The sequence below is a fragment of the Hippoglossus stenolepis genome, chromosome 4 (genome assembly GCF_022539355.2).
Source record: "Hippoglossus stenolepis isolate QCI-W04-F060 chromosome 4, HSTE1.2, whole genome shotgun sequence".
Classification (NCBI taxonomy): Eukaryota; Metazoa; Chordata; class Actinopteri; order Pleuronectiformes; family Pleuronectidae; genus Hippoglossus; species Hippoglossus stenolepis.
The window spans coordinates 10275796-10292125 of record NC_061486.1 but is presented as its reverse complement, the minus strand read 5'-3'; the positions used below and the strand labels follow the sequence as shown (position 1 = coordinate 10292125).

At 40.2% G+C, this 16330-nt stretch overlaps 1 protein-coding gene across 1 annotated transcript in view; it reads left to right on the top strand.

Annotated features, from left to right (window-relative positions):
- Positions 1-16211, top strand: part of LOC124851626 (ADP-ribosylation factor 6-like) — a 17093-nt gene extending 882 nt beyond the window's left edge. Inside the window, exons 2-3 of the mRNA XM_047339514.1 lie at positions 14414-14499; positions 15248-16211. Of these exons, the coding sequence (XP_047195470.1) occupies positions 14414-14499; positions 15248-15556 (395 nt within the window). The 3' untranslated portion in view covers positions 15557-16211. The remainder of the gene's footprint in view (positions 1-14413; positions 14500-15247) is intronic.
- The last annotated feature ends 119 nt before the right edge of the window (positions 16212-16330 follow it).

Below are 16330 nucleotides of genomic sequence, written 5' to 3'. Positions count from 1 at the left end.
GTGGTGTATTTAGTTAACATGGATCATTTTGACACGTGTGTAAAACATAATGACGTGCTTGGTTGTTAGCGGCATTTCGGTTTCTGGACTCTCAGACTCCCTAAGTGTTATTACAATATGTTACTTGTTAGTTATCTTCCTGAGAAATTTTTGTTTTTGACTCAGTTAGATGGAGAGGTTCCCATCTTCATGTAAGAAGCATGTTTTGAATTAGATGCCCCCATGTATGATGTCATTTTATCTCAAGTTTTGGGCGTAAACAAGTTCTATATGAATGCTTGTCCTGCACCAAGACTCAGACTTCTGCATTGGCCGAGAACGCTCGGTATACCTAGGTAATTGGCCCTGACCTGTAACTTCTGTGTAATAAACCTTATTATACAAGAAAGAACGGTGTCCGCGATTCCTTCTCATCATCATCTTTCAACATCACTGCTGCTTAAAAATATACGACAAATTTGGCGCCACGAACTCTGGATCGCAAGGTGGCCTGCGGTATCTCCGAGACCTCACACACGGTGAGCATTTCTCACTTGACTGGATGCTGGTTCATTCATTGAAGCTGTTGTGTGCCTGCTGTCTGGTCACACCAAAGAACCTTTTCTTTTTATGGACATGTCATGTTGTGTTGATGTTTGAAGTGAAGTTCGTGGGTTAAATTTGATTTTATTTCATGTAGTGCACAACGCAAATAAAGGGGGATTATTATAAGAGAAGATAAAAAGTGAAGAAGGAAATAACATAAAATACAAGAGAGACATTGTATGTGCAGAATTAGCTTCATTGTAACTAAGGTGAGCTAAATAACATTGTGCTGAGATTAATGAAGATTGGGCTCAACTTAACGGTAAGACATGTAGATTAGTCACTGCGTTGACAGTTATTCTTGACATAGTCAGAATTGAGTTAAAAAGAGAAAATTGGGATAATCCTGGATCCAGGAAATTTGAATAAATAAATGTAAAACAGTGATAAGGGACAGAGTAATGAGAGAGAAATAGATCAAAGAGATGACTGTGGAAAGAATGCAGAATCTGATATAGGAAGCCCCCTCAGAAGAGGAGCTGTTAGAATGGGGCCGCAAAACTCACCACAGGTCAGTTTAATAAACTGGAGATTGTAGAATTGTACCCGATTGTATGTTCTCACTCTGAACATTTGTTGACGAACAGTGTTTGGTGCAGCCTCTCATCGAATATTTACATCTCATAGGTAGCATAAATTTAAAAGAATAAGAAAGAAAAGTGCGCGGCAAAAAGCATGCTATAGGAATGTATGGTATGAATGAGTTGTTTTGGGGAATATAAGATGAGTGCTGTTTGTGTTTTTCATTGTGTGGCAATGTGTGTGCGTTCATGAACAGGGAGACATCTCCCAGCCGTACCCTGGTGTGTGTGTGACACGTGGTCACTACTGTGTTCCAGCTGTGTGTGACAAATTGCAGCAGGGGTTGGTCTATGTGGTTTAGATTAATAAATAAGATTTTATATCAGTCAAACACATAGCCGTGGCTGATAACGGAAATTTGATAACTTATAAAGGAAAGATATTTAGCTTTCTGTATTAAATAAACAATGAGCTTCTTCCAGAGGACGTAATGAATTATGTGGGTCTAGTTTTCCCTCCTCCACTCGCCCCCACCTTCCCATGTGTTTTTCGTATTCTCCTCGGCTCCCCCTGAGAGAGAGACCGCCTGGTGTGAAAGTAAATTCAGAAAGAGGGGAGAAAGGGGGTTGTAAATTTTCTAAAAACATGAGTACAACGACATGAGGAGACTTTCATACTACCTCTGTATTAACACCCTTTGTGAGAGACGTGCAGGGGCAGAGTCACAAAGTTTTTAAAAACCAATTTTTTAATGGGGATTAGTTTAAACTAAAAAAGACAGTTTGTTTGTTTGTTTGTGGGACAGCGAGATTGTGCAGACAGTATTAGGAAATAATATTGTTTGTTTGATTCAGCTAGATTGGATATGTTTGTGGAATTTAAAAAATTTTAACCGCTAAAACTTTTGTTTCATTTGGTTTTCATTAAATTCACAATGCTTAGTTAGGGGTTTAATTTGGGAACAAATTTAGTTTAATTTGACATTTTGGACTTTAAATACTGGATAATGATAATTTTGATAGAAGGAGAGATAGAATTTAGTTTTAAGGTGATAACGAGAGGAAATTGGTTGCATTGACTAGAGAATGCACATATGCTGGTATCAAGAGTGTGAACATCTACACTACGGGCCGGTATACAAGAATAACATATCTGTTTTTCCTCACTGGGACTGACACATGTGCTGTGTGCGGCAGAGAGTCATACAGATATATATTGCCGGTGAAAGGACTGTTGAGTTATTAATACAGCCGTGAATAAATAATAAACTATTGAGAACTTTAAAGATAAGTTATTAGAGTGAAATAAACTAAATTATATATTGATGATGGCTGAAAGGGGATTATTACTGGTATTTAAAGGAGAAAAACATCTATTGACCTAAATGCTGGCAGATAACGTGTGCAATGTGTGCAAATCATACTGAATCGCTTATGATGCAAGCTGTTCAAAAGACCTACTGTCTATATAGATACTAAATTATTGCCTGTTTCTTTCCTTATCCATTACTGCAGAGTGGGAATTGAGGAGGGAAGACGAGAAGGCAGCTGGTCGGGTGCATCACACAGATTGAGGCTTGCTGATCTGCGCGGTGCAGCTCCTGTCTCCAGTCTGGATCAGCCGGTACAGTTTAATTCCCACAAACTCTTGAAGGCAAAACCTGCACTTTACATATTTGTATGTGTTCTCATTTATAGTTATTATTGTTGATACACATTTAACCTGTTATTTATAAACTATTATCAGAATATTAATAGAGCACATTCATCTGCTTACATACACATGAAATACTACATGCTGTAGTCAGTTAAATAAATAAATAAATAAATAAAAGGCTTGGCAACGGACTGACCAGTTAATGCATTTAATTAATTAATAGAATATGATTGTTTGGTCTAAACTCTGCTGTCAGTTGCAGATGTAAGTTTTATTGTTTGTGCGTGGCTTATTCTGATCTGTGCTGTGTTGGAGATTCACTATTGTGACTGTTTGACGATTTGAGGTGAATATTGGTTGATAATTAGGTGATTGTCTTGCTGCTTACTCAAGAGCACATTTGGTGACAGTCAGTCACTTGTGGAGCGCGTGATCTTTTTGTCAAATATTATGTTTAGACTTTAAGCAAAGCACATAAATGAGCTTTTTGATTCTCTTTGAGTTGGTAACCAATTTCATTTTTATTATTGGCTGTGGTGTCTTAATGGTTTTGATACATGGATTGATTAATTTGTTAGTTGGTTGATTTATTGATTGAGTCTTTGATTGATTTGTTGATTGATTAATTGGTTGATTGATTGATTTGTTAATTGTTTGATTGTTAGTTGGTTGATTGATTGATTGATTGATTGATTAATTGGTTAGTTGACGGATTTGTTAATTGTTTAATTGGTTGATTGATTGATTGGTTAATTGCTGATGATTGATTGATTGGTTAATTGGTTGATTGATTGAAAAAAAAAAAAAAAAGGGGAGACTAAATAGCTTTAAGTATTTTTAATCTTAGCAATTACTTTTTAATTTACAATAAGGGAACATAAGGAAGCTGTTACAATGGGGAAAAAGGGCACTAAAAGTCCAAAAGTAATTACTCCTGTTGATGTAGTACAGAAGAATAATCCTTTAGTTAAAGGCATCGCAAACATTGCAAAGATATCGAAAATGGTATAAACGTCATTCGAACACTCAACCATGGCCAGTAGAGGGGACTCTTAACCCCGATGTAATTATAATAATGCAGGTACTTGTGTCCACATACAAGGCAGAGCAAAAGAAGGGCAAGAAGGGGGAAAAACGCAAAGAGAAGAGGCAAGTAGAGCTTGGCATTCTCCAGTTATTTGAAAATGAGGGACAGAAACTGATCAAAGCTGCAAACGATAAGAGAGATAGAGACGTAGAAGAAATAGGACAAAATACAAAACAAACAGAAAAACTGGTGACAAACACCAATCCATTTTTCTCACATATGAATCCAGTAAAGAGACCGCCACCTTATGAGGAAGGGACGAAGTCTAAACAAATCTATCCTCAGCTCCCAGTGATCAGTCAGGAGGGTAACTATCATATCAGAGACAAGGAGGACAAAATAATAGAAACGGGACAAGCAGAAACAACTATAACGATGTATCCAAATTCCAAAAGTAAGAAGAAAACGACACGTTTCGGAACTAGGATCAAAAGGGTGGAATATGGAGATGATAATGATCAAAGTGATCTGGAAGGGAGCATGGGAGGATATGACCCTGCAGTCAGGCGGATACTGCCAGAGCGAAAAAGAGGAGATGTTAATACTTGAAGAGCAGTGAGAATGGAGACAGCGATGAAGATTTGGAGTTAGACCTTCCATCTTCAAAGAAGGTTTTGTCCACCTACATTCAGTACCGAAATAGAAGAGGATGCAATGAGGACCTTAAGAGAGGTCAAAGAAGTATGGACCGATGCTCCTAAGGACTTGGGAAAAACTAGTAGTCCAGAAAGACAAAGAACACTGGTGAACCAGTTAGAGGGAGTTGCAGATACGGAAGGAAGAGCTGCAGAAAGAAGGCTCCCAACTATTGGGCATGAAAATGCATTGCGCTCAAGAAAAACAGTTGACACTCAAGAAGATGTTTCAGTGGTCATCCGAGGGCAGAGTTTGGAGTATAAGCCTTGGCAGAGTACAGATATAAGTCAAAATATACTTGAGAAGTTACCTACTCTTCAAGATGGAGCACATTCTTGGATTTCGAAGTTGGAAGAGATTATGGTGGGAGAACAACCTGCCATTGGAGATATTAAGAGACCTTGGCTAATCTCCTTGGAGTTCATGCTATGGGAGAAATTCTACAGAAAGCTGGACTTAATCGACATGTGGAACTGCTGTGAATGATTCAGAGTTGTTGCAAATAGAGGTCGAAAGGTGAGAGCTGAAAGAGACATTTCCGACAAATGTACATCCTGACAACATTTTTGGCTGAACCACTGGGGACAGGAAGAAAACCTGAGGGCCTATGTGTCGAGAGCTCATCAAGTGTGGAGAAATATCGTTGCGGAAATGACCCGATTTGAATCAAATGGAGCAGTCAATTTTGCGCAGCCAGAATACAGAAGGGGTTGCCCCTATCAGTGAGGAGCAAACTGGCAGAGGTGGTTGGTCTTGGAAGCATGGCAAAGGGTGTCTACATGGATCATGGCAGCCCATCAAGTGGTGCTGCATAGAAAAGGAACATGACCAGAAAGATCAGGACCAAGAGACCTCAGAAAACTCAATCAAATACAACTGGTGGATAATAAGAAGATGGAGAAGAAGCAATTCTGGTTATGCAGAATCAGGTTCCACTAAATCAACCATTACCACAACTACAGCCGAACCAGGTTCAGCTCCAATCGTTCCAGCCATCATCGGTGGTTCCAGTTGTCTCCTTACCCACAGCCAACTTTTGGTCAAGCGAGAATTGAGAGGAAGCGGATCAAGGGAAATTTCGGAAGAGGAAGAGGAGGAAGGTTTAATCCAAATTTTCAACAGCGTTCAGAAGAATGTTAGAATTAGGACAATTAGGACACTTTGCCCGTGAGTGCAACAAGTCAGGAGGGAATTTAGAGGAAACTCCAGAGGAAACTTCAGAGGAGGGATTCAGGGGCCAATCAGGGCCACTCCAGGGGACCGTGAACCCTACAGAGGCCCGAACCAGGATTCTAGAGATGCCCTGAAGACCTGAAAGGGGGTGTCAGCTGATAGTGTCAGGGCCGGAGAGAGATCCAACAATAGAGGTGAAAATAAATAATCGACCATTGAAGTAATGGTGGATAATGAGCTGCTTTTACCTGCTGTATTCAGCCTGAAGATGCTATACATCTCCCCATGTCCCGGTCAATTGATTCGACAATCGGGCTTGAGGAGTGAAACAGCGATTCCTCTCACAGAACCAATTGAGCTCAGTTATAAAAATCGGAAGATTACAATACCCATATTGGTATCAGGAACATACACCTATTGCTCTTGGGAAGAGATGTTTGTGTAGATTGAAGTGTACACAAGTTTACACCAGATCTTGGCTGTCTGGTGGAAGTGCCAAATGATATTTCACCAATCATTGATGACAACTGAGACTTGTGCTTCTTCAAATACTTGACGAACTGTGCATTTAGAGCCACATTTGTGGAGTTTATCATCATTAATGTTGTTGTCCATTATAGTTCCAGAAATCCATTACTGGCTGTAAGTATTCATTGCTTATGCGCCACCTCAAACACGAGAATATTGAGTCGTCACCAAAAAAACAAAAGTTCAACGTGGTCACCGGGTTTGTGGTATTTAAACATATAAGAATAATAGTAATAGAGATGACTATTTGATAAAGAGTTTGATATCAGAAGAGTGTACACATGTGACCTGTTATGTGTGTGAAGAATATAAGCAGAAGCATATAGGAGAAATGATGGCAGAAGCAGAAGAAGCTGTTTTTATACCGTAAAAGAGAATCTTGCCATCTGGAGGGAGTGAGGATCAGAGATTCATTAAGATCATGATCTCTGCTCAAGGACAAGGAAAGCCACAAACTGTGCGGATGACATGAGTCAATTTGCTAAAAATGGACTCAGACTTAATGAGAGAAGAGATGCTGCGACAAGTTCCAGAATGTTTGTGGTCTCTGCATAGTACTGATATTGACCTTGTAAGTCAGCCCAACCAGTGAGAGATGCTGAACTCCGACCAGAGTCAAACCTCCTTGGGAAGAACCAGTATCCACTGAAGGGAAGAGGCAATCCGAGGAATTGAACCACAGATTGAAGGACTTTGAAAGCAGGTGTTTTGAAGATAACACAGAATCCCCAGGTAACACGCCTTGTTGCTTCAAAGAAGCCAGATGATTCATATCAGCTTGGTACATGATTTGAGCGGTGAATGAAGTGATTGCTGATTTTCCAGCAGAAGTGCCTGATCCAGCTACTTTGTTAGCCCAAATTCCTCCAGATGCGACACATTTCACAGTGTTAGATTTATGTGGTGCGTTTTTCAGTGTTCCACTTAGTATAGAAAGTCAAGGCTTATTTGGGTTCACGACAATGGACAAGTCTTATGAGTGCTGAGAGATTACACAAGGGTTCAAACATAGTCCTCACATTTTCAATAAAGTATTGAAGGATGATTTGGTAGGGATAGATCAGGGTATTAAAAAGCACTGTTGTTCAATATGGGATGACATTATCATTTGTTCACTCAGATGAGGAGACATGTCATAAGGACTCAAATTGCTACAAATACTGGCAGAAAAGTGTGGGCACAAGGCCTCAGAAAAAGCTGCAGTATTGTCAGGAGAAGGTAGCTTATTTGGGTCAGATAATAACGCAGGGACACAGAAGCATTTCTTGATAGTCATTTGGAGGCTATTCGTAAGGGTTCAAACCCAGAACAGTCCGGGAGATGATGACATTTCTTGGTATTGCAGGGTATTCCCTGGCATGGGTAGAGGATTATGCTAGTTTGACTTGGGCCTTAAGAGCTATGATTAAAGATACTGGGAATGCTCAACTCATTGTAATCTTTCTTGGACACAGGATGGCCTTTGGCATTTGAAACGACCAAAAGTTGCAAGAGGCTCCGGCGCTAGCACTTCCAGATTACTTCTAAGAATTTCTTGTTATATATATCTACTTCTACTGGGGTAAATATGCATGTGCAGTTCTTGTCAACCAACAGGTACGGGACGAGTCCTCAACCTATTTCTTACTATTCCACTGCTTATCTCAGAAGTAGAGTTAGGCTACCACTGCCAATAGAGCAATGGTGGGAGTTTCTTTCTACGTACAATAAAGCATCATCTGTCATAATGGGTTATCCAGTGACAATTCTTACACATCAGCAGTCTCAGAAATCTTTTGAATTATGGTAAATACACATGACCTCATGTCTAGCTCAGAGACTATCATAGGCCTAGGAGCAGGAAGATGTCACCTCAGCGGCAAACACGGTGAATCCAGCTGAGAATTTGCCAACTCCAGAAGACGGTGAGCCACACGATTGTGTTCAAGAAGCAGAGAAATACTCTAGGCTTAGATCAGATTTACAAGCCCTCCCAAGTGAGGTGGACCTGGAGTATTGGACTGATGGGTCCTGTTATCGCAGTGGGAGACAAATTGAGTGCTGGCTATGCAGTAGTAAAAGCCTGGGCGAACTGATTTGTTGTTGAGAAGGCTGAAGTGATACCATTGTGCCTGCATCTGCACAGCTTGCTGAGCTTGTGGGGCTAACTGAAGCGTGTTTGTTGGCAGAAGGTAAGCGAGTGACAATATATGTACCGACTCTGCATATGCACATAATGTGTGTCACTTGTTTGGATCGGGTGTGGAAGAACCCAGGGTTTAAGAAAACGGATGGTTCTCTTCAATACAGCATCACGCCCAAATCATGAAATTGCTGCATGCTATGATGAAGCCTAAAGAAATAGCAATAGCTAAATGTATGGCACATAAGATTGATGCTGGCCAAAGGTCACAAGGAATAGAGCTGTTGATGGTTGCAAAAGCAGTCACTGGAGCAGATAAATTGGGCAAAGTTCTTCTGGTCACTCATGAAGTGAACTTGGAAGACAAAATTACGCTTTTAAGGATGTGATTTAATCCAGGAAGCTGCTCCTGAAATGGATAAACAGGTTGTGGTTAACTGAGGTGCCACCCAAGATCTTACTGACTTTGGAGAAATCATGAGGGGTTGATAATAGCACTCCAGACTTGTTGGGTCTAATGATTCAGGAGGCGTATGGGTTGGCTCACGCAGTAAGGGGGAAGTTAGGAGAAAAATTACAAAGGAGTATGGTTTTTGGGCACCATGTTTGCTTGAACAGATTGATTATGTCATAGGCAGGTGCACTATCTGTCTGAAAAACAATGTTCGGAGGGGAGTGATGGTTCCTCCTGGTCACATTCCAACTCCAAGGGGTCCTATGCGTGAACTAGTTGTGGACTATGTTGACATGATAAAACCGATTGAAGGTAAGAGATATATGCTAGTCGTTGTGGACAGATTTTCACGATGGCCCGAGGCATGTCCAACCAAGTCAAAGGATGCTCAGTCAGTGGCTAAGTTTTTATGTAGAGAGGTCATAAGCAGGTGGGGATCATGATCTAATAATATCCTCAGACAATGGGAAAGAGTTTGTGGATAAGACGGTAAAATTGGATTTTGCAAAAACTAGGAATTAAACAGCCTTGGTGCAGCCCATCATCCGCAAAGTCAAGGGATGTGCGAAGAATGAATGGTGTTTTTGAAAATCGTATTGTCAAAATAATATGTCAGCACACTGTTTAAATTGATAGCAGCACTCTCACTGGCGCTAATGGTATGTCGCTTCAGTGAGCTGCGCGATTTGCATATGACACCATGAGTTGGTTACAGAAGGCTGATGCCAACGCCTTTCTTTGCTTACAAGTGGAAAGGGTCCAAGCTCGGCCCTTTTGAAGATGAAATGCGAGCGTATGTTACATATATGGTTAATCTGCATAAAAGAATATCCACATATGTTTCTGACAGGCAAAGAAAAGAGGTGGTGCAGGAGAAGCCTGATGAACAAAAAAGGAACACAGTGCAACCTGAGACAAGGTGTTCGTGGAAGGTGTTTAGAAGGAAATGGTATAACGAATCGCCGTGAAGGACCATTTGAAGTGGTTCGCAGTACTGGAACCGCTGTTCCAGGTTAAAGGGTCTTCAACGTGTATCATTTATCACATTGTGTCAAAGCGCCAAGTGAAGAGACGCCACACTTACAGCAGAACCAAGATGTTGAAGGCTCAAGAGAGTGCCAAAAGACAATGTGGAAGAACATACACCAGATAGGAGATGCATGAAAATCCCAGAGTCAGAACTCAGAAGGAGAGAGATTGTCCATGTTGTGGGACAATGTTGATGATTCTGTGCACATTTCTGATGATGCTAGAAGTGACTTTGCAGTTAATGAACAGGAAAGAAGATTTAGTGACATTGTCTTTCAACATGTCCCGTGACACAGCAGACCTATTTAGTTGCTCTGCAAGCGCCAGAGATATCAAAGGGCGGTGACTCACAGGAGACAACTCAGGGATCCAGTTAGACAAAGGGAGCCCGAGAGACCAGTTAGGGAAAAGGGTTAAACCAAACCGTTACTAGAACCAGGGTTGAAGTAATCTGGGGAAGCCAGTTCAGCTTCCATGTCAGTGTACAGGAGAAAATAGTGGTGAAGGGAAACTTAGAGTTGAGTGAAAGATAGCCATGGTAAGGTGTTCCCTAGTTCTGTTAGGAACATCAACATTAAGGAAGTATAATGCTAATTAATGACAAAAGGAGACTGAAGGTTGAGGGAGATTGTAGCTCCATGTATATAGGCCTCAACAGGAAGATCAAGGTGATTATAGGTGTTCTTTTTGATCCACGCTTTGGGAGGAGCGGTCCGAGTTGGGATTTAGAGTTCAGATAGTGTCTCTAGTGATAATAGGTGAGAATAAGAATATAGACCTCCAAGATGTTGGGGAACAAGAGAATGGACGAATATGACATCAACTCCCAGACGAAAGCTGGGAAATGGAAGGGAAATCTACCCTTTAGTGTTAAAAGTTGAAGGTATAAAATGTATCGCATTTAACTACAGTGGCGCCTCAGATGATTTCTATAACGCCACCTCCTTGAATACTGTGATCAGAGTTAAGTTAGGAGGAACAGCTTACCTCCTCCTTGAATGATGTGGGAAGGTGGAATGTTGGTAAAATATTCCTCCCAAGTGGGAAAATAGTCGCGGTGAAGATGTGTTGCTGACAAGACCTGAAGTTGACATTGTGCCTCGTGGATCAAAGGAAGTATGTTTTGTATAATGACAAGGAGGTGGTTGAAAATTAAAGATGATTGTTCACTTGTCCTGCGTAGTTACATGGGAAGACCAAGTGTGAATACATGTACTTATTTAGAACCGAGTTTAAATTTGTTCCATATCAAAATTATTGATAAAAGGTCATATAACTGCAAAGTGACACTCACATATAAAGATTTGGAGTCCTATTGGAGTTTTCTAATGTTACTAAAGGGGTTCAGGAACAATTTACCACAGTAATCACTCCAATACTGAATAGTACACAGATGAAGCTTGTTACTTTAGCTCCAGAAACAACTAAGAGTGTTCATACATCAGCTCAGGCTACTACTCTTAGCTATGACTTTGAAGGGGATGAATGATTACAACAGTGACGACATCTTTGGACGTTCATGACATTTGTAAATGTGACGCAGACATCTGACATGACACCTTGACATTTAAGGATGTGGTTAATGTGTAACCCAGAAGCTAATGTTAAAGATAGAGTCAGGTGAACAGTAGTAATGAGATTGTTGGAAGTTAGAGAACAGATGATGGAAGAGAATGATGCAGATTCATCTGTGACAGCTCAGAGGACTATTTCAGACCGTGATAATTACTTTTGACTCCTGATCGACACCAGAACATATGACTGGATCAATACTATACATTACAAAAGAGAGAAACTAAATGGAAGGCGTTTGGGTTTGATCCTCAGTATTACAAATTGCAGACCCATGGGCAAGTAGGAACTATGGTTCCAGCAATTAACGCATTCCGTAAGATCGTTACGAATTGGAATGGTCCATGTGTGGTAAAGATTCCATCGCCGAACTCATGGCCTTCAATTTGTGAGACTGTACCAGACCCACTAACCGCCATGCCAAAGTTATGCACTATCGTACAAGTTGTATCAGCAGCAGTCAGCAGAAGATATAGTGATGGCTTGGTCAGCACATCTGTTTAGGCCTAGATCTACTTGTTCTTGGTTGGGGGAATTACCATATGTAAATTTACTTGATCAGCATGAAAATATCAAAACGGTCCCTGATATAATGGAAGTGACATCAGTGAGAGCTACCAGCTGTTTTTGTTCAAATACTCATGATGGACCGGAATGTTTATGGGGGATATCAGATTGTGACTTAATATATGATGGACTTGGGTAAGCGTGGACATAAGATGAGTAATGATTCGTGAGAAGTAACTTTTGGATGTACCACATCAGAGACAGAATATAACTTTAAGGGTAGATCCAAGTTTGCCTGGGAATGTGACTATAGGGAATTTTAAGGATATTTGGTGGGCTTTGTGGTGATAAGGCATATATATTTCTACCATGGGTGGATAGGATGTTATATATAAGTAAACGCTTGAAAAACTCCCATATGAAAGGTTTTTACTATGCAGAAGGGAAAAGGGCCAGATGAGGTCCAATCTAATGTCGTTTCCGGAAGCAGAAGAAACGGGAGATGGCAGTTTAACAATTTGGAATCGTACCATTGGAGAATCAGTTTAGCAGAGAAGTGGGCTATAGGATTATTTTTCCATGGTATGGGGTGACATTCTTGGCAGATCACATTGATAATATTACCTATACCCTACAGGGTTTTGCAAACGCAACCATAAAAGGTTTTGAATATTTGTCAAATACTGAGAAATACAGACCGACGCTGCTAAAACATGACATGGCTCTTGATTATATTTTGCCAAACAAGGCTTATGTGTGGTTTTTTTGGAACTTAACTGGGAATGCTTGCTATACTTTGATTCCTGATAGTTCTGATAATATGACTAGTGTTATAGATGCATTGAAGCTTATAAGGGATGCGCTTTGGCCCGTCGGAAAACGCTGGATGGTCTGCAAATGCTTGGTTGCAAGACAAATTAGGGCCAGTAGGAGCAGTGTTAGTTCAGTTTGGCAGCACTTGTTCTAACGTTGAGTGTGATGTTTGTTTTTGTACGCTGCTGCTGGGACTCTGGCATACATATTAGAGATGGGTTGGGGTTGTGATGCCTGTGATCAAACTCAGATGCCATTATTATTTGGTGCTGACACGGACGCTGATGAGTACCTAAGTGATAAGGGTGGGATGTATATCCATTTGAATATCTGATGTTATAATCTTAACATTTACCTCGTTGCTTAGTTATTTTGTAGTTTCTTCTATATTAGGTGTGTGTGTACTGTGGAAATGGACAATATGACTTATAATTTCACATTTACTTAAAGGAGGTTAATCTATATTTGATGTTTAATTTGTACCTTGCTTGTATGCAAAAGATACTGGTTTTCTTTTCATTCTAGAACATATTGGGAAGACCATCGTGAGGGTGGTTGATTGTTCAGGGACTCCGATGTGTTGAATGGATTCAGACACTTCAAACAGAACAATACGAATGGACTGAAGGACTCTGAACAAGGACGTATGATACGATATCCAGATTCAACACGGTCATCGATACTCACAACCGAGAATCAATGCTGCTGAGAAACTACAGTGTTATACATTCTTATGTTTTCTTATATTGCATGAGTAATATAAAATTGAACTATATTCTCTGAGTGTTAATTGGTTAGGAAAATGATGTAAGCTTGTTATTGGGTAACATACTGGGACCTCAGATGTTTTCTTTTCTTGGTGTTTAGGGATAGAGGGCCAGGTGAGAAAAGAACTCATGAAGGTAGATGACATGGCCTCCACTCCAGCCTGACTTCTTGGACATTTGTTTTGTTTGATTTGTGGTTGAGGGTTCCATATGTATTTGCTTAAACCATTTCTCACACAATTTGCTAAAATTCCTAATTTCATTGGTATGGAGTACTATGTATGGTCGCTCAGGCAGAGGGGCCGTGGAGAGAATTTTTCCCGTCTAGTTTGTTTGATGGATATTTCAGGAAAGATAGCTGCCTGATGGGTTTTTCACTTTACCTCTACGCTCCATACAGCTGTTTTATTATTACAATTATGTTACAGGACGGATTGTTATTTTTGTCATGATTATACACTTGTATGTTTTTTATTCTTATTCTTCTGAGACTTTGTGAAGTCTCGAAGGGGGAAATATGTGGTGTATTTAGTTAACATGGATCATTTTGACACGTGTGTAAAACATAATGACGTGTTTACAGCTAGCGGCGCTGGTTTCTGACTCTCAGACTTCAAGTGTTATTACAATATGTTACTTGTTAGTTATCTCTTCCTGAGAATGCTCTTGACCTGTTAGATGGAGAGGTTCCCATCTTCATGTAAGAAGCATGTTTTGAATTAGGATGCCTTAAGGTATGATGTCATTTTATCTCAAGTTTTGGGCGTAAACAAGTTCTACATAATGCTTGTCCGGCACCGCGACTCAGACTTCTGCATTGGCCGAGAACGCTCGGTATACCTAGGTACTCCGTCTCCGGGACCTGTAACTTCTGGTGTAATAAACCTTATTATACAAGAAAGAACGGTGTCCTGCCATTCCTTCATCATCATCTTCAACATCACTGCTGCTTAAAATATACGACTACACTGACACGGCCGGACTGGTGTTCGTGGTGGACAGCTGCGATCAGACGCGGCTGGACGAGGCCCGCAAAGAACTCCATCGGGTAATTAAATCAAATGAGACTTACTTATTAGGGGGGAAGTTTATCTCTGCTCACTTTAAACCTGAGTCATTGTTTAAACTAGTTTGTATATTTCAGTACGCAACTGTCACACAGAACATTTCCGCGATGATGTGAAATGAAGTGTGTTAAACTGAAACTGATGTGAAAGATCTGCATATTCATAGATTCTGGATTTTCAAAAGGAGAGATTTTGTATGAGGATATTGAACTGAACAACAATATCAGACTCTAATTATTATTCAAAGCAGATTTAGATTTAGTGGCTTAAAACTCCAGGACATATTTATTAATCTTCAATAAATGGTTTATAACACACTATAATAACATACCTGTCAGCAGATATATGGACTTTAGAACTGTTTACCTTGTGCCAAGATTATGTTGTAGTTGGTGGTTTGTTTGATTGTGAGCAGGATTATGTAAAAACTACTTGATTGATAACCTCAAAACTTGGTGGAAGGATATGGTATGGGTCAGAGAAAAACCCATTTTCACAGATTTCCTATAGAGAGTAATAAATAGATCTTGATGAAACAAATCAGGTATGTTTAAAATAGTAGTGTGTGCACATTGGTGCAGCTTGATCGACTTTAAGGGGACTAGTGGGCCTTGGTGGAGGTATGTGCTCTACGAGTGCCATAGGTATTAATGCATTTATAAAACAAACAAACCGTAACCTTGCACTGTAGTAACTAATGTGTTCTGTACTGTTTTGTTCACCTACCAGGTCCTGAGATACGAGAGTCTCCGAGGCGTCCCTCTCGTTGTCCTCGCCAACAAACAGGACCTTCCAGCAGCTCTGAGCCCAGAGGCGCTTTGTCTGAAACTGGACCTGAGCAGAGTGTGTGACGGCAGAACCTGGTTCATCCAGCCCTGCTCTGCCACCACTGGAATGGGACTCGAGGAGGGCTTCCGGAGGATAGTGTATCTGATGAAGACCCCACTGAAACAGACTCAAGAGGACATTAAGGTTAAGATGAGGTCAAAGGGCTTCAGTGCCACAGCCGTGAAGCAAGTCTTGCTCTGCAGCAGGTGATGGATGAAAATCTCTCTTGACCCGTGTGGGAGGATTTGCTGCTCGCCTCTGTGAGTCATCAGCAGACAGCCGCTCTCTAAGATCAAATGAGAGGAGGCGGTAATAAGATATTAAGATATGAACACAGTAATTAGTGTTAATATCTGTGAAAGATAAAACTTTAACCCTCACAAGCCTCACAGGAAATAATGAATCTGTCATGATAGAGACAAGTTGTGTCAGAACCATGAGATTCTCAGTTTCCAAGACGATGAAAGTGAGAAATACAGTAAAACAATACCCAGACGTTTGTTTGTCTGTAGGTTGTGAAGGTTAACGGGACGATGGAGGGGAGAATGTCTCTTTGTATAAAGATGACAAGGATTTTGTTATCAATCTTGAATTATCAGGGTAGTTTTGAGAAAGCAGTCAATCTGTCACACAACGTTCAGTACAATCTGACTGTTCATAGAAAACTGACTGATAACAAACAGGAATGTTCTTTTCCATATGTGGACTACTTCACCTTATTTCTATGCATTTATTTGTATCATTTTTAACATCACATAATCAATTTTTGATACTTAAAACAAGAATAGCCTTAACGTTGTTGCACCAAACTTTTGAAACTGTTTTTTTTGCACTGAAATAAAGTTGTTGAATGTTTTAAATTGAATGTGTTGTTCCTTGAAGTCAGAATGATAAAAATGTTTACAATAAAATACAATTATGTTAAAATTGCATAAACAAATTTCATATATATATATATAATTTAGAGCATTACTTGAGTAAAGT